Source organism: Vipera ursinii, assembly GCF_947247035.1.
Source record: "Vipera ursinii genome assembly, chromosome: 11".
Taxonomy (NCBI): domain Eukaryota; kingdom Metazoa; phylum Chordata; class Lepidosauria; order Squamata; family Viperidae; genus Vipera; species Vipera ursinii.
This window is the reverse complement of record NC_139524.1, coordinates 8,933,678-8,960,434: the sequence shown is the minus strand read 5'-3', so window position 1 is coordinate 8,960,434 and position 26,757 is coordinate 8,933,678. Positions and strand designations below refer to the sequence as shown.

The window sequence follows — 26,757 nt, the reverse complement described above, 5'->3', positions numbered from 1 at the left end:
AGTCATTGACTATGTGTAACATGGAGACTTGATACAAAATTGTTGTTGTTAGTTGCGAAGTTGTGTCCGACCCATCGTGACCCTATGGACAACGTTCCTCCAGGCTTTCCTGTCCTCCACCATCTACATAATCATATATCTGAAGACCACTATGATACAAGATAGTGGTCTTCAAATATATGATTATGTAGAAAACTGGGCAGGATTGTTGCAGTTGTTCCCGATGATGAAACACAATGGACTTTAATTAAAAACACTTCAGTCGGGCATTCAGATTAACTTCTAATAAGAGTTCTTCAACAATAGAACATACTGTCACAGGAAGTATTTGAACAGAAACTGGGTGGTTGATAGGGATGTTACAGCAGGGTTTTGACTACATGATATCCAAAATATTTCTACTCTTTCTATTCTATTATTTTACAGACCTATGATGGAAAAATAAGTTTAATTTTTTTCTTCCGTCCAATTGTGTCTCATCCTCAGAAACTACCTGGACAAGTCCCTACTGTTTTCTTGACAAGGTTTTTCAGAAGTGATTTGTCACTGCCTCCTTCCTAGGGCTGAGAGAAAGTGACTGGTCCAGAATCACCTAGCTGTCTTTGTGCCTAAAGCGAGACCAGAATTCATGATCTCCCCGTTTCTAGCCCGATGCCTTAACTACTACATCAAAACACAAAATTTAACTTCAAATTGCCCTGTTTTCCGTCTCAAATGACTACTCTCAGTTCAAAACGGGCTTTCCAATCTTGGTGGAAATGCTGTCTCTACTATCCCAAGCATTCTAGAATCACCGAAAGCCCCAAACACATCAGTTCTGAGTTCAAACTGGAAATATTTAAAACTCAGGGAACACACCTGGAAGAGTCAAAACACAGCATTTCTAACTTGAAACCAGTGTGCTGAGCTGGAAGTGTTTCAAATTCACAATGTTCTGCACAACACTAGAAATATCTTTACTGGGATGTACCCAGATGAAAAGTGCCTGCACTCTGTTATCAGTACTAACATAAGTGCGGGTTTACTAAGGGTTGTTTTTTTTTTTGGTGGGGTGGAGGGAGAATGGTGTGCTGAACAAGAAGGTCCCCAGAGCATGCCAGACACGAATGTGGTTCAGTTATGTTGGGTGATCCCAGGCAAGTGAATCAGAAAAATCACTGCATGGGTTGTTAGCATTTTGAAGACACACATAACTTACATGTGCTAATCCTCTCTGCCCTCCTCCCAAGATACTCAGTCCTTAGCTTGACCCTGGTTCACTCCATTAACCCGATGCCCTAGATTCCCACAGCACGCTGACATAAGACTCCTAAACCTGGGTCCAGATAAGGCACAAGGCAGTTGGTTGACTCCATGGCTGGCTCCCATTTTTTTTTTCTTCTTCAGTTTTTCTTCCCAGTTTTGAAGAAGCTTCTTGGATGAGAAGTGAAAGGTGTTCAAACAAAACACCCAGAAAAGCCCAGGTGCTTTTTTGGGGTGGGGGGGTGGGGAGAGACCTTTGGGACAACCATGACCCGGATGGTGGAGAACTTCCTTATAGACCAGGGGTCTTCAAACTCGGCCCTTTTAGGACTTGTGGACTTCAACTCCCAGAATTCCTCAGCAAGTCAGGCTGGCTGAGGAATTCTGGGAGTTGAAGTCCACAAGTCCTAAAAGGGCCGAGCTTGAAGTCCCCTGCTATAAGACTCTCTCCCTTGCTTGCTTTCATATTGAGACGCCACCACGCATCCCAATCAAAGCTGCAAAATAAACCCTCGTCCCAGCCTCAAGCGCCGCCGCATTCTGGCTAGTTCAGGGGTCGGCAACCTCGGCTCTTTTATGACTTGTGGACTTCAACTCCCAGAATTCCTGAGCCAGCATAGCTGGCTCAGGAATTCTGGGAGTTGAAGTCCACGAGTCATGAAAGAGCCAAGGTTGTCTACTCCTGGCCTAGGCCTAGGCTGCTTTATGCCTTGTGGACTTCAACTCCCAGAATTCCTGAGCCAGCCATGCTGAGGGAAAGGGAGAGGTTTCCAAGCTGAACCATGCTGGCTCAGGAATTCTGGGAGTTGAAGTCCACGAGTCATAAAAGAGCCAAGCTTGTCTACTCCTGGTCTAGGCCTAGGCTGCTTTATGCCTTGTGGACTTCAACTCCCAGAATTCCTGAGCCAGCCATGCTGAGGGAAAGGGAGAGGTTTCCAAGCTGAACCATGCTGGCTCAGGAATTCTGGGAGTTGAAGTCCAGGAGTCATAAAAGAGCCGAGGTTGCCTACCCCTGGGCTAGTTGAACTCAGCACAGCCCAAGATTCTCCAGCTCGGGCGGGCCCGGGGACTGCCAGTCCCTGGATGCCGGCGGGCTCGGGGAAAACGGGGCGCCTCGGGCAGAGCCCCCCACAACCCGGGGGAGAAGAGGTCGTGGGAGCCCGACCCACCCAGGAAGGCCGAAACCAGCCCAGCCGGGGGGAGTTTCAGAGACCCCCGGCCACGGGGGCCTGGGGTGGGTGGGTGGGAGGCGCCCGGAAGGGGGGGTCTCCGGGCAGGCGCCCCCTCCCCAGGCGTCGTGGCTCCCTCAGCGCCCCCCCCCGTTGTTCTGGGGGCGGAGTCCCACTAAGCCCCTCCCTCCTCGCCGGCCGTTACCTGTCTGTCTTTCCGCCTCCCTCGCTCTCTCTCTCTTGGCTTCAGGGCCCGGCCCGGCCGCGGCCTTCCCCCCGGGCGCTTCCCTTCCGGCTGTCGGGGAAGCAAGGGGAAGGGAGGGGGCAAAGGGGTGCCCGGTGCGGCGGGCAGAGCAAAGCGGGGCGAGCGCCGAAGGAAGGCAGCAGGAAAGGAGCCACTTTGCACTGACTGACTGACTGACTGACTGATGGAAGTAGGAGCCACCTCCGCTCCTTACTCCGGGGTCAGCGGGCCTGGGCTGACCCCGGCGCGCGGCCAATCAGCGGCCGCGCTGGCCGCGCGACGCCGCCCATCGCCTCTCCGGATTGGACGTCGCCAGAGGGAGGGAGGGAGGAGGGGGGTCGAAAGGCCCCGCCTCTCCCCGCCTCCCTCCGGGCGCTTCCTCCTCCTCTTCTTCTTCTTTTTCTTGGCGTCTCTCCGCCTTCTCGGCTCGCCCGAAGGGCTACCGACCCCCCTCCCCGCCGCCGCCGCCGCCCTTACAGACACTTCCGGCATCGCCTCCGCAACTTTTGGTGCTCGAAGGCTCTCCGGGGGAAAGAGAAAGCAGCCTTGACCATAGAGGTGCTGGTGGGGGGGGGCAGATCGGCGCCTACCCGCTTTAACTCCTCCTCCCCTCCGACGCCGATCAGAGCGGCTGTCTTGCCTGGTGCCGGAAGTTGTTTGTAAAACTTTTCTTAGCTCTAGGGCCCCGCCGGAAGTCTCGATAACCGGACTGGTTACACAAACACACACAGACACACAAAATATTTTGGAATGTATACCGAGAAGAATGGAAAGGTAGGGTTCCCCGGAGAAGAGCTTTTTATAGATCTGTTGCCTATATCTATCTCTATTTACCGGTATGTATATATGTATGTATGTATGTATGTATGTATCTATCTATCTATCTATCTATCTATCTATCTATCTATCTATCTATCTGTATCTAACTATCTATTCATCTAATATCTCTAACTATCATCTCTCTATGTATCATCTATCATCTATGTATTCTTTCTCTCCATCTGTCAGTCTGTGTCTGTCTATCTACCTACCTACCTACCTACCTATCTATCTATCTTTATCTATCATGCATCATCTATCATCTACCACTCTCGATAGATAGATAGATAGATAGATAGATAGATAGATAGATAGATAGATAGATAGATAGATAGATATATCGTGTTATATTTACCTATGATAACACAGGCAGTCCTCAGCTTACAGCCACAACTGAGCCCAGAGCTGATCTTGCCACGCGAGGCAGTTGTTAAATGAATTTTGGCTCCATTTTGCAACTTTTCTTACCACAGTTGGCTAAGAGAATCCCTGCGATGGTTAAGGAACGGGTTGTTAAGCGAATCCGGCTTCCCCATTGACTTTGTTTGTCCGAGGGTCACAAAAGGGGATTGTGTGACCTTGGGACATTGCGACCGTCATACACACCAGTTGCCAAGCATCCAAATGTAAATCACATGACTGTGGGGATGCTGCAACGGTCATTAGTGTGAAAAATGGTCAAAAGTGATTTTTTTCCAGTGCCATTGTAACTTCGAACAATCACCAAATGAACTGTTGTAAGTCAAGGTCTATCTGTATATATGCAGATGATAGTGTGTGTGTGTATATATATATATACGCATACATACACACGTATATATATATATATATATATATATATATATATAATCCTATATAGTATATGCATACATATAACCATAAGCACACATACATAAAGTCTAAATCAGGGGTCTTCAAATTTGGCCCTTTTATGACTTGTGGACTTCAACTCCCGTGCTGGCTGAGGAATTCTGGGAGTTGAAGTCCACAAGCCATAAAAGGGCCAAGTTTGAAGACCCCTGGTCTAAATCCTAGGGCTCCCTTGTGATATCCCATCCAAATCAGAGCCAGCTTGCAACTGCCCGGACAAGTCCCTGTGGCTTTCTTGGCATTATCCTGTGAGATGGGAAGCATATAAAATAAATGGTTTGCCATTATCAGCTTTCCAGGGCTGAGAAAGAGAGAGCGATTAGCACAAGATCCCCAACTGGTTTTGTGCCCGAGGCAGGACTAAAATTCACAGTCTCCCAGTTTTTAGCCTTGTGCTTTAACCACTAGACCAAGTTGCCATCTGCTTGGACCACACAAAAAAAACCCTGAAGTGCAAGTCCTGATAGTTACATTGATGCACCCATGCGTTAGAAGTTTGACTAGTAACCATGCAGAAGCATTATAATTTCCATCTTTTAGAATGCTTAACTTCCAGGTCTAAGTTAAATACTGTGAGCTGCTCTGAATTAAGTAGTTTGTTTCCTCTGTGCAGTATGAGTATTTAAAATTTCAAAAATAGTGGATGTGCAAAAAAAAAGAGGTGAAGAGAGGAATTATCTTCAAATAAAAGATTTTTAAGGGACAGGATTAGGATAGTTATTTGGGTGATCTTGAACAGAATTAGGATGACCACATGTGACAGAGAAAAAAAAATCCTAAGGTACTTTAGAGAATTCAAATATTTTGTTTTTCAGTATAATTAGTTTAGCGTCATGCAATCACTGATAGTATGACAAGTGATTAAATGTTAGTGATTAAGCTATTAGACTGCAACTAGGTTCTGACCTAGACTCTGCCAAGGATGTTATTTTAATAAATTGGGGTATTACGAATATATAAGGTTTAAAAAAGAGAGAGAAATGCAAAAAAAAATAAGCAAAATGAGAGAATAATTGCCTCCCTCAGCCCACTTCAAGAGGGTTGCTGTGAGAATGAAAAAGACAGCGGCCTCCATGTAAACTGCTTTGAGTGAAGAAATAGTGGAATATAAATCTAATAAAATAGTAATTAGTAGTCATGTTTGAATAGTACTTAATGCTGAAATGTTTCTAATCTGGTAATTTGAATTGTTTTGACTTCACTAAGAATCATTACTGTCCTCACATTCTTGTCATTTTTTTTAGGTACAGTGGAATTGGAATCTTTACAAAGTTCCATCTTGCATCAGAGTCAGTTCACCCCCAAAAATCCCCAATTCAAATCCTGCTGATTTGACTATATAAAGAATCCCTGGATATATAAAAATTGCTGATAATGGGGACTTACTTTCACTTTCTTCAAAACATGTATAACGATATAATTGCTGGTGCTTTGTTAGCCCAAGATAGTTACAGTTGTGCAGCTCTTCTAAATCCTTCAGTTTTTTCATCAGCCAAAAATCATGAATTATGTGCCTGTCATTTTTTTTCTAAGTTGGATGCTAAGATCTCTTCTGGTCTAGACTCAGTGAACCACGAACATGATATTTCTAAAAACTGTAGCCATCCGAAGTGCCAGACACGGGAAATTATTCTGCTTCAATTAACTTTGATCAAGATGATGCATGCCAAACTGCAACTGCAAGGGGTGGCTACTGAAATAAAACAGAAATACATTGAGATCCTGAGAATTCTGGAAGAATCAAACATTGTCTCTGAATTAGTAAGTTTTCCCCAAAGATTACGTTTTTCTCAAACACCTTCGTTAAGGTGTCTCGTAGCTACAACTTCCCTCTGTTCTATTTCTTCTAGATCCCTCTGTTATGTAGTTCAGATCAACAGCTCTCTCACATGGCTTCCAAAACATTGGCCTCCCTTGTGCATTTTCAGCTAACGGAAGATGTAAGTCAGACACCGAGCTTTGGAGTTGTTACTATTTAAGTGAATGTATCTGCTTTGTGGTTCATTTTGTTTTTATTTCAAGTACAAATGCAAATGTAGCTTTCAACATTAACAGTTCAGGGTTTTGTACAACGAGCACGTAGCACAGAATGTAACTTAATCTTTAATGTTGTAAGTCCCCACCCACCAAAAATACGAATTACATCTCATGCACTCTCAATTCAGCCTGTTTGATCGCCTAATAAAGAAGAGGTAAGCTTATACCTGGTGGTACCATCTGCTACCCCCTTCTAATTAGATTGCTTTTACTTACTAGGCTGGCTGGACAGATGTCTGTCTTTCTCATTGGGCCGTGTACTTTTCTCCCAAGTGTTGCACTTAGAAAAGATGGCCAGATTTTTTTAAAAAAACGTAAATGCTATAAATCCATAAATGACAAAGCGTAGTCTTTAAAGAGACATTCTTCATATTTTTACACTGAAGGAAATATCTCTTCCACTGAACTGTACTTTTTGTGGATATGTATAGCTAAATGTTTGCAATGGTGCAACTATTTCTACCACCATTTTTTTTAATGGGGTAACAAGCCAGGGTGTTTTAGCTAGTTTATCTTAAAAATGAATGAATTATCTCTCGGTCTTTCCCTACCCAATCTTTCAAGATGAATTTTATCATGTTGAGTTTTCAAACTGAGGAGTGGGGGGGGGGGACTTTTCCAGTGTACTTAAATTGGGCATACTTAGTCATTTGGTTATCATTCTGTTCATTTTTAATTCCTCCTTGCTTTTTCCTACTTGTGCAGCTTTTGCACTGCGAGCTGTTAATGCCATGTTTGTGTTTGATTGTTTACAACCATTACTTATGTAGAACTAGAACCCCTGGAATGAGACAGTTAGAACACATTGGTGGATAAAAATAAAAAGAAGGGCAAGTATATTTCATTAATAATGTTGCGACTGTTGGTAGCTCATCTCCAAATTCTGTAGCCCACCCTCAAAAGTGGCTTGTGTTTTTTTCACTGTCTCACAGTGCATTAATGTTTATTAGTCTGTGCATATAATTGTTAGTTATTTGTGGCATATAGTTGGTTTAAAAGATGGGGAGTGGAGACAATGATTGAATGTTCTTTACACATATCATTAAAATATGAGGGGGGAAAAATAGGAAGATGGTTGTTAGGTAGGGCATTAGACTTGCTGCTTTTCATACCAAGAAGATAGTTGGTGTTGACAATATTGTTAAGTATAGACACTCTGTATGCATGTGCAACTGTACCTCATTGGTTTCCTCCTGCTAACTAGTGTCATAGTGCAGTACTAAAGTAATCAGATAGAGGGCTTCATAGGGCAAGAGAAATTGCATTTTGGATATTCCCCTGTTTAAATTGCATGCAGATTTTCCTGCAGATCTAGTGTATGCATGGGAACTACTGTTTGCAAATAACCTACAATCAGAGCTGCAAATAACCTACGATCAGAGCTGAAACATTTAGCCTGAATTTGACTGAACTGAAGCAATGGTAGTGTCCCACCCAAATCCTTTTCCACCCCAGTGCGCTTTCTCTTAGGACGGAACCATTTTCTTTCAGTCGACAAAAAATTGCCAAGAAGGTTATTTCCAGCAGTACGAAAATGTGGGAAATTTTCACAATAACCAGTCCATTTGATTGAGGACAACGAAGCGTTTATGGGGGTGAAGGTGAGCTTTAAAGTTAAGCTTTTGAGAAGTGATTGATAGAATAGGTAGGTAGGAAAAAAATTGTGGACATTAAACTTTAAATCCTGCATTGTAGAATATAAAAGTACGGAACTTAACCAAAGATAAAAGTGAGACCATTTGTGTTCTCGGACAGAATCCTGAATGTTCTTCAATGATGTTGAGAGAAAGTCTTGAGAAAGCATTGGCAGCCTAGCATTTCAACTGCAGTGCTTAGAAAATATTACTTAAAATTTCTTCTAAGCTTGCTAAAGGCATAAAGGGGGAAAAAATGTGTACCTTGAAATTAAATATAGGTGGCCCTCAACTTAGAATAGTTCATTTAGTGGCCATTCAAAGTTATAGTGGCACTGGAAAAAAGTGGCTTATGACCATTTTTCATGGCGTCCCCATGGTCACATGACTGAAGTTCAGATGCTTGGCAACTGACTCGGAGTTATGACGGTTGCAGTGTCCCGGTGATCCCTTTTGCCACCTTCTGACAAAGCCAGTGGAGAAGCCAGATTCACTTCACAACTGGTTTATTAACTTTACTACTCCAGTGACTCACTTAAGAGCTGTGACAGGAAACGTCATAAAATAGGGCCAAGTTTATTTAACAGCTGTCTCGCTTAGCAACAACAACAACAACAAAAATTTGGGCTCCATTGTTGTCGTAAGTCAAGAACTAGCTGTGCTGCTCATATTTCCATAGAAACAGGTTGGAGATAACGCTATTTTCCAGCTTTTCAGGTAGAAAAAGAGATGATGGGGATTTCACCCATCATGCTAATAACAGTGCTGTTTTAAGTAAATCACATTTGGCTGTATTTGCTAGGTGGCAAGCTGTAATTACAAAAACTGGCTACCATACTAAGCCAAAAGTCAATCTTAACCGGTTAATGAGATATGTGAACCTAACTGTGTGCTTTCAGCTTCTAGTAAAACCATCCTAGGCCAGGGGTCCTCAACCTTGGCAACTTTTAAGACTTGTAGACTTCAACTCCCAGAATTCCTCAGCCAGCTTCTGGGAGTTGAAGTCCACAAGTCTTAAAAGTTGCCAAGGTTGAGGACCCGTGTCCTAGACCACCTCATTTGGCATACCCTTTAGAGAGACTTTGCTGCTTTATGAGTTCTTATTTTCAATCTAAATTAGTTCCACATACAACTGATTTTATCCTAATTAAGTAAGGAGGCCTATGTGTGGATTAATTAAGTAAGGGAGCCTATATACCTAATCCTCACGGTATTGTTTTATGTCTAAGTATATTTACCAATGTTGTATGGCTGTAGTATTAGTATTATCATCCTTCTCATCTTCTCTACTATTTCCTCTTATTGGTGTCATATTATATTATGATTATGATTACTCTGTCGCTTTGCATATGCCTTGAGAACTTCTGCACCGGAGACAAATTCCTTGTGTGTCTAATAACACTTGGCCAAATAAAGTAGTCTTATCTATTCGATCTACTCTTCTTCTTTTCTGTCTGATAAAACAAAGCATTGAGTAATAAACCTCTAAGGATTGGGTAATAAAATATACAGTCCTTACTTTGTAATACTGGTTTGGCTAGCTAGTCACTTACTAAGAGAGCAAAACGATGAGGACACCCATCATTGCCAATGCAAAAAACTGTTGGAATATTTGCCTTTTTCATGCTTCTCCTTTGTCTTGATTTTTTGGGGGGTAACATTTGTTCGGTGTAACTTAGAGTAATGCTTCCTCTCTCTTTCCCCAGAATTCATTAAACAGTGCCTGGATTGCTTTTTGTTTCGAGACTTTATCAGGATTTCCCAGTAACAGTTCAATAGCGGGATGCCTCTGGACTTTGACCAATCTAATAAAAGAAATGTTGAATGATGACAACACTCGCAAAAGAGGTACTGTTTTAATTGGCATTGCATTGCAAGCAGCTAATAGAAGATCAGTGTACAGTTAACTTCGGGAAACTACCTGATATGCTCATATTGTTATGGATATATTGCTTGTAAATTTTCATGGAAGAAATGAGAAAGAGTTTTTTAATGAGGAAAAAGTTCTAATTTTGATGGATAAAATTTACTTAAGGCCTCCCTATCATATTTAAGCCCTGCTTGATGCTGGTGTTGTTGTTGTTGTTGTTGTTATTATAGGTGACCTGAAGAAACTTCTTACTCCACTTGACAACGTACTGCAGAATTTTTATAGCACCATCCTTTCCTATTATTCATCTGTTCACAATGTTCCACTATTGGCAAAATCAACAAGGGATTTGAATGGCTTTCTAGATCTCTTTGAGCTGCTTGCAGCTGCCAGGATTCAAATGCCACTCAACCTTGGATGCCAGAGGATATTGTTTTTGAGCTCTCGTGATATCTGCTGTCTTGCCACATCACCCGTTCACGGTTTCATCAAGAAGAAATCAATCACGTTGCTTAAAAACTGCATCCTTCGCAAAGCTGGCGAAGACCTAATCAAGAGAAAGATGTTTCCTTCCTCTTACTCGGACCCTCATTTTGACAATGATCGATTCGCATTGGCCAATACTGTGCTACAGCACTTTGTGAATTCTGATGGGCTGGGGGCGTTGTGTGTTAGTGGAAATCTCAGCCATTTTGATGGCAGCACAATTGAATCTCAAGTACATGCGAACAGTAACTTCGATGTCGTGATCTTCAGGTCCTTAAGCTTGCTTCTGGTTAAAGCGTTAGAGACGAAGATGCAGGATTTTGCCTACAGAACTGAATCGCAAGGTAATTTTATTTTTTATTTATTTTATTTTATTTTAACTCCATTTATATCACGCCCTTCTCCGAAGACTCAGGGCGGCTTACAAACTTAGCAGTAGCCTTCATTCTATGTATATGCCTGCTTATTAGGGCTTTCGCACACACCCCAAGCGGCATTATTACAAAGTCAGCTTAATTGCCCCCAACAATCTGGGTCTTTCTAAAGTGCCTTAAAAGTGCTTCACAGTGTTTTGAGAGTAGACTACGAACATGGTGGAAATGAATGGGGTTGCCACTGTATTTTTGAATATATATTTTTTTCCTTTCTGAAGTGATAGCTGTTTAGGGGAATGGAAATTAAGACTTTATTGGGTGGAAGGGAGAAAAGTGTTAAGTCTGCATATCCACCAGTTTTTCACTCCTTCATTTGTTGAACTTCTTCCAGTATCCCGAAGAGGATTTACAGCCTACTTATAAGTTGCACATGCTTCGAGAAATATTTTTTGCCAGACAGATCTGTGGATTTATCATAGTTATCCAAAAGCTATCCAGGAACTTTTGTTCCATAATTTAAACTACTAGCCTTAGCTAGTAGGTTATGGAGTAACTAAAGCTTTAAAGTTGATTGCCTTTCATTGCCTAAAGAATGGGTGAGCAAATTTTGGTTTCGCAGACACTGGAGAAATAAATTACTTTTAAGAGAAGATGCCATTTATTCATCCGTCTGCTATTTCAGTAAAATGTTGCTTCAGAATATTCCCATCATGGCACTGAGGTGCATATAGCAAAGCAGTTACATGGTACAAGTTGTGGGAGGATTGTGTTTAACTTGAGCAGATGTGGTAATCCAAAGGCTCTCTGGAGAATTTAGATGTTCGATGTAGTGTGTAATTTGAAATTCAGTTTGTGTCTCCGACTTAATTAAGAAGTTGCACTCTCAGAAGTCTCGATATGGAGTCAATAAAAGATTGGGCTCAGCTAAAGTGGAGAGCTTTTAGTGGAGTGGATAATTATATGTATACAGGATCAGTTTTCTGGATTATGGAAGCTGTAGGCATGAATACTTTTAATCTTTGCAGGAGCAGAAAGTTTGTGCCACATTGAATTTGAAAGTGGATCCTTTCTTCTCCAAACAGCATTGTTTCACTAAGTTTAATTAAAAGAAGGACTGTTTAATGAAAAGAAGGACCAGGGGTGACATAATAGCAGTGTTCCAATATCTCAGGGGTTGCCATAAGGAAGGGGGGGGGGTCAACCTATTCCCCAAAGCACCTGAAGGCAGGACAAGAAGCAATGGATGGAAACTGATCAAGGAGACAACCAACTTAGAACTAAGGAGAAACTTCCTGACTGTTAGAACAATTAACCGGTGGAACAACCTGCCTCCAGAAGCTGTGAATGCTCCAGCGCTGGAAGTTTTTAAGAAGAGACTGGATAGTCATTGGTTTTAAATGGCATAAGGTTTCCTGCCTGAGCAGGGGTTTGGACTAGATGACCTCCGAGGTCCCTTCCAACTCTGTTATTCTGTTACTAAGTCCTTACGTCAGTACCAGCAGGGTTTGCTAGTATAAAAAAAAAGGTGTTCTTGTCTCTAAAGACTGTACAGATAGTCCTTGACTTATGACCACAATTAAGCCCAACATTTATATTGGCAAGTGAGACATTTGTTAAAGTGAGGTTTGTCCCATTTTATGACCTTTCTTGCCAGAGTTATGAAGTGAATCCCTGCAAGTCAGTAACTCAGTTGTTAAGTGATTCTGGATTCCCCCGTTGACTTTGCTTGTCACAAGGTCGCAAAAGGGGGGTCACTTGACCGTGGGACGCTGCAACCGTCATCAGTACGAGTCAGTTGCCAAGCATCCGAATTTTGATCACGCGACCACGGGGATGCTGCAACGGTCCTAAGTGTGAGACATTGTCGTAAGTCACTTTTTCACTGCTCTTGTAACTTCGAATGTTGACTAAAGGGACTGTTGTAAGTCGAGGACTATCTGCAGTAATATTATATGTCCTTGGTATCGGAGCACAAAGACCTTTTTAATATTCGCTTGTTGCCATCCTACCTGTAAGCTAGTTAGGATCCCATCGCATTCTTGCAATGATTGTGAGTGGAACAGGAGACATAGAAGGAAAACGAAGAGTACAGAAAGACAGCAAAGTTGATACACTTTTAGCCAATTTTTTTTCCTGCTGCTCTTGCCTTTTGTGGCAAAACTTGTTGGAAGTGAAAAGTGAACCCCTTCTTTAAAGGTTTTAGATTCAAAAGACGTTGGCAAGCGAGATAGTGTCACTCTTGGTCACCTATAGGTTTCAGAAATGATTTCCTTACAAAATGGAATTTTTTACTATTTTTTTGCATTCCCTTTGAAACGTTTCATTAGTGCAGGTTATGCTAAAACAAGGGTTGTTCCTCAGATAGTGTACATTTTTACCAAAAACCAGATGTATTTATGTAGTTTTGATTTTTTCCCCCCCCCTTCACTTGTAGTCCATTTGGAGAATCTTATGGGTCTACTCTTGACAGTCTTAAAAAGCCACCTGAAGACTTCTGCCAGTATCTGCTTATTGGAACACCCTTGCACGTGGATTTCTCTGTTTGTAGAACAAGATGATGAGATGGTAGAAGCTGCAAAATCATTACTGGCAATTTATTTAAACTTCGAAAGGTTAGTGCCCTTTTCCCCATAAGCCATCAACTTCTGTTTGCTAAAAATGATTGATTGTCATAAATATCAGGAAAGTGAACGCGGGCAGTTCGGGCAACCGTGTTCAAACTGAAACACCCATTCATTCTCTTTCATTTTGCTCCTAGCACATCACTCCTTCTAAGACAAAATTATTCCCAATTCCTTCAGTCCCTGAGGCAAACCTAGCAAACTTACCGGTTCCTCCCAAATACTCTAGCATATAAATAATGTTTGCATTTAGAATAAGGCATTAGCTGGAGTTTCTTTTCTTCCACATATGAGGAATTTGACAAGCAGTACAAAGAAGACGTGCAGGATTCTTCCATATCATAAACACGATAAGCAAGTATGCACCTCTTCTAGAAGCCTTGACACGAGAGGTCAGTGAGATAATCTCCTGGTCATGTAATTACTCTCAATGAAAGAGAGAGAATTGTATTCCGAAATTTCGACATAGTTCTTCAGCTTTGTCGTGAATTCAATTCATTTCCCATCCAATAGGGAAGAGACGATCGTTTTAAGAGATAGGTTCCAAACGTGCTTTGAACTGAATATCAGGGTTTATTTCTTTGTGGGTTTTTTGGGCAGATTTTACTGCAAAATATGTGATCTTTTCAGGTGTTTTTCCAACCTAAAACTAAAGAGTAATTTCCCCTCCCCCCCCCAGTGAGAACAGTTAATCAATGGAATGGCTTACCCCCAAAAGTTGTGGATGCTCCATCACTGGAGGGTTTCAAAAAGAGACTGGACAGCCATTTGTCCAGGATAGTATAGGGTAGGGGTAGGCAACCTTGGCTCTTTGATGACTCATGGACTTCAACTCCCAGAATTCCTGAGCCAGCATGGCTCAGCTTGGAAACCTCTCCCTTTCCCTCAGCATGGCTGGCTCAGGATTTCTGGGAGTTGAAGTCCACGAGTCATCAAAGAGCCAAGGTTGACTACCCCTGGTATAGGGTCTCCTGTTTGAGCAGGGAGTTGGACTAGAAGATCTCTATGGTCCCTTCCAACCCGATTATTCTATGTTCTAGGTATCTTGGAAGTCCTATAATCCATCTGTTTATGCCAGTTGTCTGAAACCTCTTGCTTGCCCCTAGTTACTTCACGCTGCCTTATTTTTGGATGTCCTTAATGCAGGGTATGGAAGACCATTGCATACTGAGTCCTGCTCAAAACTTTTACCTGGATTTCCGTTCATATACAACAATGGGCTGTCTCCCTAAACTAAGTTTTCTCTGCCTTTATTTCAGGGGCACACTACAAAATATTATTTCTCCAGTGGTTTGGAGGCAGTTGTTTGTTATTGATTTGAGCCTATCTAAACCATACTTTGTGTCCACATGAAGACCACAGAGGGATCAAGTTCTCCTAATTAGTAATTACGAATTGCCGATGGCTTTCTTTTCCATCTCATAAGTTAATGTCAAATTACAGTTGATGGAAGGTGAAAACAAGGGTGCTTTCTTTCTTCCCTTGTCCAACATTCCCCCCCCCCCCCACACACACACACTTTATTCTTTTAAGGTGCATTGAATTAGAGCACACAGTGGGAGAGAATGCTGGAGGGCCATCGTCATTCTAATAGTCTGATTTATTTGGCCAAAAAGAATAAATGTAAATTCAGCTCTACTGTTAAAGAGTTCTTGATAGAACGATTGCTGGCTCAGAGGTCATAATTTAATCTTCTGTGTTCTTGCTTATTTTTTTATAGGTTCTGCCGTGATGTTAATTTTACCCTGTGCCATTTAGATGATGGAAGCCAGGACAATTGGACACACCAAAACGGCTTCAATCCCCACTGTATCTTCTTATGTCTGTTAAGAAGTGTTGCATTTGATGCCACGGTTCTTCTGGATTTCTTGATTTCATCTGAAACCTGTTTCTTGGAATACTTTGTACAATATTTAAAACTTCTTGTAGAAGACTGGCACCAATTTGTACAAGCTTCCAGGTGCTTTAAGTTCACCCTCCCTCAGAGAGGCAGTCAAGCTGTGCAGCCCAACAAGTCTGATTTAGTAACAGCATCGAGTCACCCACCTTTATTGGGTGCTTTTCAGAAGCTGGTTGATTATGACAGCTCAGAAGATTCTGATGTAGAATGTGTAAGAGAAGAAAGTTCGACAGACCCAGGACAAGAAACTTTAAATTATCAAGCCTGTACAAATAAAGCAATTCTTGGTAATGCAAACATCTCCAAGACAGACGTGCTATCTTTAATTGAGCAAGAGCTGAATATTCCATCACCCTCTTGCAGCAAACGATCCCCCCAAAAATGTAAATTAGCAGATGAAACTTTCCAGAAAGCAACTACATGCTTCCAACAATTGGAAAAGTCAATTTCTAGGCTACATGCAAAAAGTCTCTTTCCTTACAATCCAAATGCGCTCTTGAAGCTCTTGAATCAAGTTAATATAATTACTAAAGATCATCAAGCTGCTTCACACTAGTCAGAATCTAAAGAAATAAAGTGTTTCAGGTTAAACCCATATATTGGTTAGCATTTGAAAGAATGTTCCAGAAAATTAATATGCACTGAAATATGTGGCCCAAATGCATTCTTTGGGATTGAAGTATATGTTGTTTATGAATTGTCTGCTTGATTAAAAACACTAGCTTCTAATCCCTTGATAGGTTTAATTCCAAAAGGGTGTTACAATTTTGTCTGTGCTGTGTGTGAATTTTCCCTCAGAGGTTTTCTGTTTTTTAAGGCAGTAAATTCTGAATTTTATTTTTGGCACCTTACTCTGTCTGAGATAATTTTGATACGAAGGATATATGTCCTTAGAGATAATTAACTCCTGCTTTTAAAAAGAGGTTAGAATAGGTCTCGCGTTTCCAATTGAGGAAAGGAAAGCGTGTCATAATTAAATAACTTAAAAGCTTTATGAATTGGGAAAAGCGGGACTAAAGGGCGAAAGATTTGACTTTGCCGGGGGTTTTCCCCCCCAAAAAATGGCTCACAAACGCATTTAGCTCTTACCAGCATGTGCTGTATACTGTTTATGATATAAACTGATCAACTGAAGAACTAATTATTCAATTGCCCTTTTTTTTGGCAGAAAGTGATAGCTAAACTAACTTCCTCAATTATTCTGGATGGCTTACAAAACACAGCAAACATGTCAATAAAGAAAAAGTGAGCCTGACAAAATAAAGTGTGTTTTGGGATCCTGCTAAACCGCAATAAGGAAATGGTTTGCTTCAGTTCCAACAGCAATCTATGCCACAAGAATGCTCTTTGCTGGGGAGAAAGCCAAAGTGATTAACATGACTAAATAGTTGTTGGGCCTGCCCAACAAGCTTTATTGATGCGTAAATGGGACATGAGGTGGGATGGATGGCATGGGAGTTGATGCTGTGGGCAGCATAAATGCATATGATTTAATACACTGAAAGCAGGATTGATTTCAGAAGATAACTAGCAACCGGTAGAGCTGTTTCATATGAAAGGTAATGCAAGACCTCAACACGTCTCCACTTAATTTTATACTGCCACATTTAGGGCCAGCTGCATTGTGCTCTTGAAGGGCAGTCTCCCCGAAAAACCACATTGCAGCCATTCAGTTTTGAGCTCCCAGTATATGAGTCACTGAGAGGTCCAGTGACTAGCCTCCAGGGCATCTTTCTTGCTTTGAAAACCACTAAAATGTAAAATGGTAGCTTGTTGATGCACTTGCTGCATGGTTACTTAATTTTATCCCTCTGAACAGGCTTTATTTTTTCCTGTAAAAAGGGACCTCTGGAATCGATTAACATTGGTCAAAAGCAGGGTTTGATACACTGTTCCATCTAGGTCAGGGGTAGGCAACCTTGGCTCTTTTATGACTCATGGACTTCAACCCCCCAGAATTCCTGAGGCAGCTGGCTCAGGAATTCTGGGAATTGAAGTCCATGAGTCATAAAAGAGCCAAGGTTGCCTACCCCTGATCTAGGTTAATGACTGCAACATTTAAAATTCTTCCCGCAGTCTCTAAAACACAGCTGCGCGATGTTTCAAGATTTATAGTAACCCCCTGGTAGAAGCTATTACAATGATACTACAATGGGTACTATGTCTGGCTTATTTTGGCCATGTCATGCATGCTCCAAATTCACCGGAGAAGGCAGTGATGTTAGGAATGATTAGTGGAACAGGAAGAAGAGAAGAGGCAAACAACACACTGGCTTGAGAACATTGAAACTCATACAAAGATGAACATCCCACAGTTGAAAGGACCTGTGCTTGACAAGGTAGGATGGAAAGCACTTGCTTATAATATCACTTAGAGTCGGACATGACTAAATGGTTACAAACAACCATGGTAGATGAGAACTAGTGATAAGAGAGCATCACAGATGAGACTTAAGGCTGTTGATCTAGTTATACAGAAAAAGTACCTTCTCAAAACATGAATTGACTTGTCGCAGCCTTTTAAACTAATTAGGAAATCACACTAGAAACCTCGTAAATGGAGCTCATAATAGGCCTGTGGGAAAGACAAAAAGATAATTCTACAAAGTGAGGGATGCCAACTCATTGTCATCTCTTCAGTTTTGTTACCTGCCGCCTCAAAGAAAAACCCCACCCTTATTGCACGATGTCCAGTCACTCAATCTCTCCACCTACATTTGGTTAGCAACTGTTGTCCCAAATTGTAGGAGATGGGTGAATTACTTTTTTCTGCTCTTTTCTCTGTTTTCTGCCTCTGGTTTTACTTCCCACCTGGTCTGATAAAGAGTTCTACAGAATTTTAAAACGTTTTGTGGTATTTTAATTGATTCTGATTTTTTCACTCCAAATGGATTCAATTATTTTTTTCCCCAGTCTCTGTAATTCAGAATTCTTTAAGTGAAGAAAAGGCTATGGTGTTTTACACAAACCTGATTTGGCTCTCTGAACTTTGGAATGAATGTTGACTACTTTTTGTGTGCTACCCATTGAAAGCAAAAACCTCTTGGGCAAACCTTCTTTTCTGGAGACAGTTTTGATTCCCATCTTGAGTAAATTGTTTATTTGCCCTGAGTAAAATGCTGTTTTTACCTAGCAACCAGGTGTATATGAGTTTGAAACCTGAAACAGGATACCCTCTTCATCAACTTTTTTCCCCCACAAAGTATTTTGGGGAAACCATTGCGTGCACAATTCTGATCCTTGTAGAATGGAAGACATGGAATAGCTCTTCTAAGCCCTTAAATATTCTGCAGCATATTTCTTGATTGCTGGTTCCTTTACTGTTGAATTGATCCTAAAAGACAGCAGCTATATACCACTTCAATATCATCTTTGTCAGTTCTAGAGCTGGTCACTGAACCAATTTTTTATTTATTTAATTATATTTTATACCGCCCTTCTCCCGAAGGACTCAGGGCGGTGTACAGGGCAATAAATACAAAAACAGGATACAAAAGTTAAAAGCGATTAAATAAATGCCCAAGGTTAAAACAATAATTAAGATGTATTTAAAACCCCAACCCTAACCCATCAGACCAGGTCAGACTGCTCAAATACGTTTTTAGATCGCGCCGGAAGGAGCGCAGGTCGGGGGCCATCCGGAGCTCAACCGGAAGATGGTTCCATAAATGCAGCGTGCCCACAGAGAACGCCCTCCCCCTGGGGGCCACCAATCGACATTCTTTGATCGGAGGCACCCTGAGGAGGCCCACTCTGTGGGAGCGCACTGGACGGAGGGAAGTTGACGCCGGCCGCAGGTGTTGCCGTAGGTAATCCAGACCCATGCCATGTAGGGCTTTGTAAGTCATTACTAACACCTTGAACCTCACCCGGAGAGCAACCGGCAGCCAATGCAGCTCGCGGAGCAAAGGTGTAACATGGGAGTATCGGGAAACCCCCAGCACAACTCGCGCGGCTGCATTCTGCACCAGTTGGAGTCTCCGAGTGGACTTCAAGGGCAGCCCTTCTTTATGTCCTTTATATTTAATCTTGAGTCCCATTTTTTTCACTGTACTCCTTGCCTACCAGAACTTCCAGATCATTTACTTTTTCAGCTATTGGAGAAGTGTCATGAGCTTTAGGTTCAGATTACTGCTGTTTCTTCCAGTGTTCAAACCACACGCATCATTTTCCAATTCAACCTACCAGAAGCCAGCCCATTCTGCCATGTGTCGTTCAGGCTACGGTTTTCTGTTCCTCATGAGGGCAGTGAGATGTTCTGGGATTTTTGTTTTTCCTAAAAAACAGTCTGCAGCTTAACCTAATCAACACAATCAAAGGCTTTTTCCCCCCTTCATTTATTTATTTAGTGCCTTCAAAAGCTGCCTGGACAAGTCTCTGCAGTTGCCTTGGCAAGATTTTGGAGGTGGTTTGCTATTGTCTTCTTCCTAGGACTGAGAATTTGGAAAGATTCACCTAGTTGGCTTTGTGCCTAATAAGGGACTAGAGCAGGGGTAAGGAACCTCGGCTCTTTTAAGACTTGTGGACTTCAACTCCCAGAATTCCTCCCCATGTCTGCCCTAATTAGCTGTTCTACCTGCTTGTACCTATAAGATAAATCAATTTAATTTCTGTGTTTCCCATCTAGTGGTGTCCATTTGTAATGGGGGTCTCCCGATACTCCCATGTAGCACCTCTACTCCGCGAGCTGCATTGGCTTCCGGTTGCCCTCCGGGTGAGATTCAAGGTGCTGGTTATCACCTATAAAGCCCTAAATGGCTTGGGTCCGGGATATTTGAGGGAACACCTGCTACCAGCATCAAGTTCCCTTCGTCCAGTGCGCTCCCACAGGGAGGGTCTCCTCAGGGTCCCACCGGTAAGAGATTGCCGGCGGACGACACCCAGGGATAGGGCCTTCTCAGTGGGGGCGCCTGCCCTCTGGAACCAGCTGCCAGTGGAGCTGAGGACTGCCCCCGACCTCCGGTCATTCCGCCGGGGCCTGAAGACCTGGCTCTTCGAGCTCTCGGGCCCAGGCTGAGGAGAAATTTATTTTAATCGGGGTTTTAATTGCACAGGGTTAGTTTAATTTTTTAAAAAAATGGTTTTAACTTTTGTATGGCTGGTTTTTTAACTCCCTGTAAACCGCCCTGAGTCCTCAGGGAAAGGGCGGTATATAAATGTAATAAAATTAAATAAATAAATAAATAAATAAATAAATAAATAAATAAATAAATAAATAAATAAATAAATTTGTCCATAAGCAATGTCTTGGTTGCCTGAAAACTGTTTTAGCCATGAAGGTACTGAATCAACAGAAACTAATCAGTTCTTTTTATTTCTGTTTCCCAAACTATACAACAGATCCTTGTCCTTACCGTTTGTATTTTTTTTTAATTTTAATTCCATTTATATCCCGCCCTTCTCCGAAGACTCAGGGCAGCTTACAATCTAAGAAGCACAAATCAATGTGCTTAGCAGTAGCCTTCATTCTATGTATATGGCTGCTTATTATTAGGGCTTTCACACACACCCCAAGCGGCATTATTGCAAAGTCAGCTTAATTGCCCCCAACAATCTGGGTCCTCAATGTTAGCTTTCCAATCAAAGGAAAAACATCACAGCTTCCTTGCATATCCCATGACTGATTTTCTTTCTACATTTCATTCTGAGTGTAATCCTGTATAGTGAAATTTGCTGAACCTCTTCCTCATCTAATGCTCCCTATACAGGGGGGTGGGGGGGTGGCGGCGAGGGGGAGCAAGGTATGCATATATATAGACATGTATATAGAATAAATAGAAATAGAAAGTTGAAAGGGACCTTGGAGGTCATCTAGTCCCTGGTCAGGCAGGAAACCCTATAGCATTTCAGACAAATGGCTGTCCAGTCTCTTCTTAAAAACTTCCAGTGTTGGAGCATTTACAGCTTCTGGAGACAGGTTGTTCCACCGATTAATTGTTCTAACAGTCAGGAAGCTTCTCCTTAGTTCCAGGTTGCTTCTCTCCTTCGTTAGTTTCCATCCGTTGCTTCTTGTCCTGCCTTCAGGCGCTTTGGAAACAGTTGCAGCATCCCAAGGTCATGTGAATTGCCATTTGTGACTTTCCCAGCCGGTTTCCGACAGGCAAAGTCAATGGGGTAAGCCATATTTTTTTAAGAACAATGGCAAAACGGTCACAACGTTAGATGTGACTCATTTAGCAACCACCTTTCTTGGCAGTGAAAATTCTGGTCCCAATTGTAGCTGTACGTTGAGGACTACCTGTCTTCACGTTACACTTATAGTACCGTGAACTCCATCCTTGATTCCAAATTTAATTGTAATTTCTGAAAAGCACGCTTCCTTTTTTTAAAAAAAAAGACCAAATACCCCTAACTTTAGTAAAAGACATTCCATGAAGCCATAAACAACCTGTCCCCCTTCAGAACTTTCTTTAGATGGAAAAGGAGCTTCCTAGAAGCTTTGTTTCAGACAATTTACATCTGGGTCTTCTTAATACTTCTACAAGTAAGAGATCAAGAAATAAGTCTCCATCTCATTAATACTTTTACACAGTGCTTTTTTTGTAAAAGAAAAAGGTGCCGGAACTCACACACGTCATACAACCCGCCTTGCCTACCCTACAAGGTTCCATCCAAAAAAGGTGCCGGAACTCCGTTCTGAGCGTTCTATGACAAAAAAAGCCCTGCTTACAAATAGGAGATCAAAGTAAGTCTCCATCTCCTGTCTGCAGGCTCCTGAGAAGCATTTGGTTAGCCATTGAACAACAAAAGGCTAGACTGAAATGCATCTTATCCTGAACATACGCTACAGTCCTTCTCCTTGTTCTACCCATGGCCATAGTACAAAGAGAGCTCGTACAGAATACAGAATGACATAGTTGGAAGGGTCCTTGGAGCTCTTCTAGTCCAACCCCCTGTTCAAGCCGCAGACCCAATACCATTTTCAACAAATGGTTGTCCAGTCCCTTCTTAAAATCTTCCAGGGTCAAAACACCCACAACCTCTGAAGACAAGTCGTTCCACTGGTTGTTCTGTTCTTACTGTCAGGAAATTTCTCCTTAGTTCTACTGTCAGTTTAGTTACTTAGTTAGTTTTACTCTTAATTCTAGTGTTCTAGTTCTAATGCTGACTTTCTGTGCTGTTTTCTCATTTTTGCCTGACTTGGTGTCGTCATGTTTGAAAGAAACTCAGCTATAATCTGCAGAATCGCCTCTCTGATTAAAAGGGCCATAAAGCACTGACTCTCATTTTAGAATATTGGGACAAGCAGCAATGAAGACTATCGGTGTTATTCCACTGGAATTGCATCCTAAAGCCTTGCACAATGCATGGATTACGCTTAGTCAGAATCCTGAATTGCAACTTTCATGGGTGGGTCGCTGAAAAATCTGGAAGTCTACAGAGAAGGGGGCGTGCACTGCTCAAAAAGTAACTGGCGTAGTTGCTCACTGCTCACCTGTAGAAGTACTGCAACATTCTGGAGTGAAGCACAGAGGTAAGAATTTTTGCCTCTCTCCCATGATCTGAACTGCAGAAGTTGAAGGTACAGCTTTTACAAGAATGTCAACTATTTGTATTCTATGCTGGAATTCGTGTTCATGCCTGTTATTAACTTCATACCAAATAGAACGGTTTTGAGTGACAGTGGCATTTATGGACTTGAAATTAAATTGACTTGAACAGAGTAAGAACTATGGACCACTGCTGATTCTTTGCTCCTTTCCCCTTGCTCTGGTCACTGTTTAGATCACGCTGAAATATCTTAATGTAAGTTCCTTTGAAAATCCATGTCTTTGTCTGCAGGGAACAACGTGACTGCTGTATGGGTTGAATGCTAAGTATCCCATTAATTTTTTTTTAATATGTATGGATAAAACCATAAATAGGTGGTTGAATATATTTGCCCTTCTTCTTAATTTTGGGTCTTCTACCAAAGAGACATGCTTTGGTGATTTTATTTCAGATTGCACGTAGTATTCAAGCTGAGAGATTTTTTCTTGAACTGATATTGATGTAGTGTTGCAGGTAACAGTATGAAAGAAATTGCCACTAACTCTTTCAGGATTTTTTTTTTAAAAAAAATTCCTGGTCTACAATACAGGATGGTGCTCCATCCAAATACTAAACTGGGGCACTCAGTGGTTAGTTTTACCAAGAGGGGAAGATACGCTAGGTTCTGCCATGTGGTGGAGAGTAGTCACGTCTGCTAAACTACTTGTACAAGGTGTCCCAAAGGTGCTTTTTCAAAAAGCAACTGGACTTTCTTTGTTTTTTCTCTTTGGAAGAAATTTCGCTTCTCATCCAAGAAGCATCTTCGGTTCTAAAGAAACAGAACTGAAGATGCTTCTTGAACGAGAAGCAGAACTTCTTCGAGAGAAAAAAAAATAGCCACCTTTGGGACAACCGTGACCTGGATGACTGAGAATCTCCCTAGATTTGTAGAAGATGATTTTGACCTACACAATATGTGGAAACAACATTGGATAGAAAATTGCTCCCCACAAGATCGAAGTTTGCCTTGTGTCTCGAAAAAAACACCTGGATTTGACCAGCCCTGGTTTCTTCTGCTTTATATAGAAAGTCTTCTCAATTTTCACTGTTGTCAGTCCCTTTTCTGGGTTTTCCGTTAACTGCGTTTGTTGATCAGTTGAATCTTCTATCGTAGTATTTGATTGTTCCACTTCTTCTACTATATTCTGTGTAGTTGATTCTTTAGTTGTAATCAAAGTTTGGGTTCGTATATCTAGGCTAACATCTTGTTTTTTTCTGTAGCTTCTTATTTCATCAGAAGCTGTAAGAATAGTTTCATAAATTGCTTTCAACATAAAGAGAATCTGTTCCTGATCTTCATTCATGTTCTCTTAGTGGTGTATTAAATTAAAAGCTTTACAATCAGAAAATGGAAATAATTTTGTCACTGAGTATAGAACACAGCTGGGCTTCTCACAGCTGTCATCCGTCAAGGTTGCAGTCTTATCTGTAGACTGGGCTTCAAGCCCAGTCTCTTTTAGGCAATAAAAAGTTGTAATATCAGGTTTAGCCACAAGATGTTGCCCATACCGTTTCAGATTTTTTAAAGTCCATTTTTATAATCCTTTTTCCAATTTTACTTTTTTTTGTCAGTAAAAACCCAAATCTTCAATAAGAATAAGAAATCTTTTAGTCCTCAAATTTTAATAAGATACAAATCCAGTTAAAATCAGGTTATTCTTTCAGTGTTTTAAACTCCCCTGGATAGTCAGTCACCGCTGTTTTTAGAGGATGGGATAGAATTTCCCTCGCCTCTCTCCACAGGGGGGAAGATACTTTGGGCAGCTTGTACAGGTGGAAAAAATAGGATCGAAGAGAGGTTCAGATCTCACCCAGTCTCATCCGCGATGCTTGATAAGTGCCTGGTGGTAAGTTTGACTTCGATTGTCTGCAGCCTAGTGATGGGCCATATTTCTATGGCTGGTTTTTCATCCGCCGGTTTGGAGGGCTGCCCTGGATCGAGCAGAAGGGCTACTACCCTCCTGCAATCAAGTGGGGGGTCCCCTCCTTGCTTGTCACCCCTGCAGGGTGACTTTTGACCCTTTCCAGGGTCCCCCAGTGGTGCAAAATCGGAAGCTCACCTTCCAAGTCTGCGGCAGTTGTGGCAGCAAACCATAAGTCTGTATTTTTATCTCTTGTGGTTTGTTTTATCAAAATTGATGTGAGTTATTATGCCATATGATAAATAATAAGAATAGTGATCCCACGCAGACAAAACTCATGACATACAGTACAAGGCTAGATAGGAAGGGCTGAGGTAGAGCTTTTTCTTCAGTCAGCTTGCTCTCCACCTGCGTTCTGATGCACGCAGCTCAGCTAGCAGTTTATCACCTCTGTGTGGTTAAAGAGGGAAGGCAATCTGGTTGCCTTTATTTGCATGTGAGTCTGGAAGGACCTTTGCATGTATCTGAGACGTTGTGTGTGTGCAGAATTGTAGCTCCTTCCAGTCGCTTGTGTTTATCGTTGCTAGTTATTTCTCTATAAAATGTGCTAGATCAACTGCAAATGAAGTCTATTATAAGACCATTATTATAGTCTTAGAAATCAATAATAATAATAATAATAATAATAATAATAATAATAATAATAATAATAATAATAATTTGGAATGGACCTTGTAGGTCATCTAGTCCAACCCCCTGCTCAGGCAGGAAACCCTATACCATTTCAGACAAGTGGCTGACCAGTCTCTTCTTAAAAACTTCCAGTGTTGGAGCATTCACCACTTCTGGAGGCAGGTTGTTCCACTGGTTAGTTGTTCTAACTGTCAGGAAGTTTCTCCTTAGTTCTAGGTTGCTTCTCTCCTTGACTAGTTTCCATCCGTTGCTTCTTGTCCTGCTTTCAGGTGCTTTGGAGAATAGCTTGGCTCCCTCTTCTTTGTGGCAGCCCCTGAGATATTGGAACACTGCTATCATGTCACCCTTCTCTTCGTTAAACTACACATACTCAATTCCAGCAACCGTTCCCTATATGTTTTAGCCTCCAGTCCCCCAATCATCTTTGTTGCTCTTCTCTGTACTCTTTCTAGAGTCTCAACATCTTTTTTACACTGTGACCAAAACTGGATGCAGTATTCCAGGTGTGGCCCTACCAAGGCATTGTAAATTGGTATTAGTACTTCACGTGATCTTGATTCTATCCCTGTTAATGCAGCCTAGCACTGTGTTGGCTTTTTTGGCAGCTGCAGCACACTGCTGGTTCATATTTAAGTGATTGTCCACTAGGACTCCGAGATCTCTCTCACAGTTACTACTATCGAGCAAGGTACCCCCTATACTATACCAGGAGCCCTGCTGGTGAAGTGGTTACCATGCAGTACTGCGGGCTTACTCTGCCCATAGTCTGGAGTTCAATCCTAATGGGGCTCAGGGTTGACTCAGCTTTCCCTCCTTCCAAGGTCAGTAAAATGAGAACCCAGATTGTTAAAGTATGCTGACATTGTAAACTGCCTAGAGAGTGCTGTAAAGCACTAGGAGGCGGCATTTAAGTCTAAATGCTTTTCCTATTGCTATTATGGGGCACAGTTAAGGAGCACATGCTCCTATCACGGGGAGTCTCTGGAGATCCCTCCACCATCACCAATGTCAGCAGCGGATTTTTGAGGCTACATAAATAGGATGCCGTAAGGAGATCATAGGGATGCGGTGGCTCAGTGGGTTAGGACGCTGAGCTTGTCGATCAGAAGGTCGGCAGTTTGGCGGGTCGAATCCGAAGTGCCGCGTAGCAGAGTGAGCGCCTGTTACTCGTCCCAGCTTCTGCCAACCTAGCAGTTCGAAAGCACGTAAAAATGCAAGTAGAAAAATAGGGACCACTACGGTGGGAAGGTAACAGCGTTCCGTGAGCCTTTGGCATCTAGTCATGCCAGCCACATGACCATGGAGACATCCTCGGACAAGCGCTCACTCTTCGGCTTTGAAATGGAGATGAGCACCGGCCCCTAGAGTCGGAAACGACCTTTTAGAGGCCGAGTGCCCAAACTGCA

General features: G+C 42.0%; 2 protein-coding genes across 6 annotated transcripts in view; one reads left to right on the top strand and one right to left on the bottom strand.

Annotated features, from left to right (window-relative positions):
- The window catches only part of ASB7 (ankyrin repeat and SOCS box containing 7), a 38,068-nt gene extending 35,247 nt beyond the window's left edge, over nt 1–2,821 (bottom strand). For 2 of the 3 annotated variants that reach the window (XM_083370952.1, XM_083370953.1), the window contains exon 1: nt 2,617–2,817. The gene's annotated coding sequence lies outside the window, so the exon portion shown is untranslated. Of the gene's footprint in view, nt 1–2,616 lie in introns of all 3 variants that reach the window. The other variant, XM_083370954.1, reaches the window with a different exon arrangement.
- Nucleotides 2,822–3,390: 569 nt separating this feature from the next.
- LINS1 (lines homolog 1) lies at nt 3,391–16,103 on the top strand. Of its 3 annotated transcripts, none has more exons than XM_083371672.1 (7): nt 3,391–3,491; nt 5,589–6,105; nt 6,195–6,284; nt 9,722–9,863; nt 10,116–10,715; nt 13,180–13,357; nt 15,087–16,103. In XM_083371672.1, the coding sequence occupies exons 2-7, from the start codon at nt 5,719–5,721 to the stop codon at nt 15,820–15,822; spliced, it is 2,133 nt and encodes a 710-aa protein (XP_083227798.1). In that variant the 5' UTR covers nt 3,391–3,491; nt 5,589–5,718; the 3' UTR covers nt 15,823–16,103. The 3 variants fall into 3 exon arrangements, with proteins under 3 accessions (XP_083227798.1, XP_083227800.1, XP_083227799.1); XM_083371674.1 differs by having other exon boundaries at nt 3,471–3,491; nt 5,595–6,105; XM_083371673.1 differs by lacking the exon at nt 3,391–3,491 and having other exon boundaries at nt 4,929–6,105.
- Nucleotides 16,104–26,757: the final 10,654 nt, after the last annotated feature.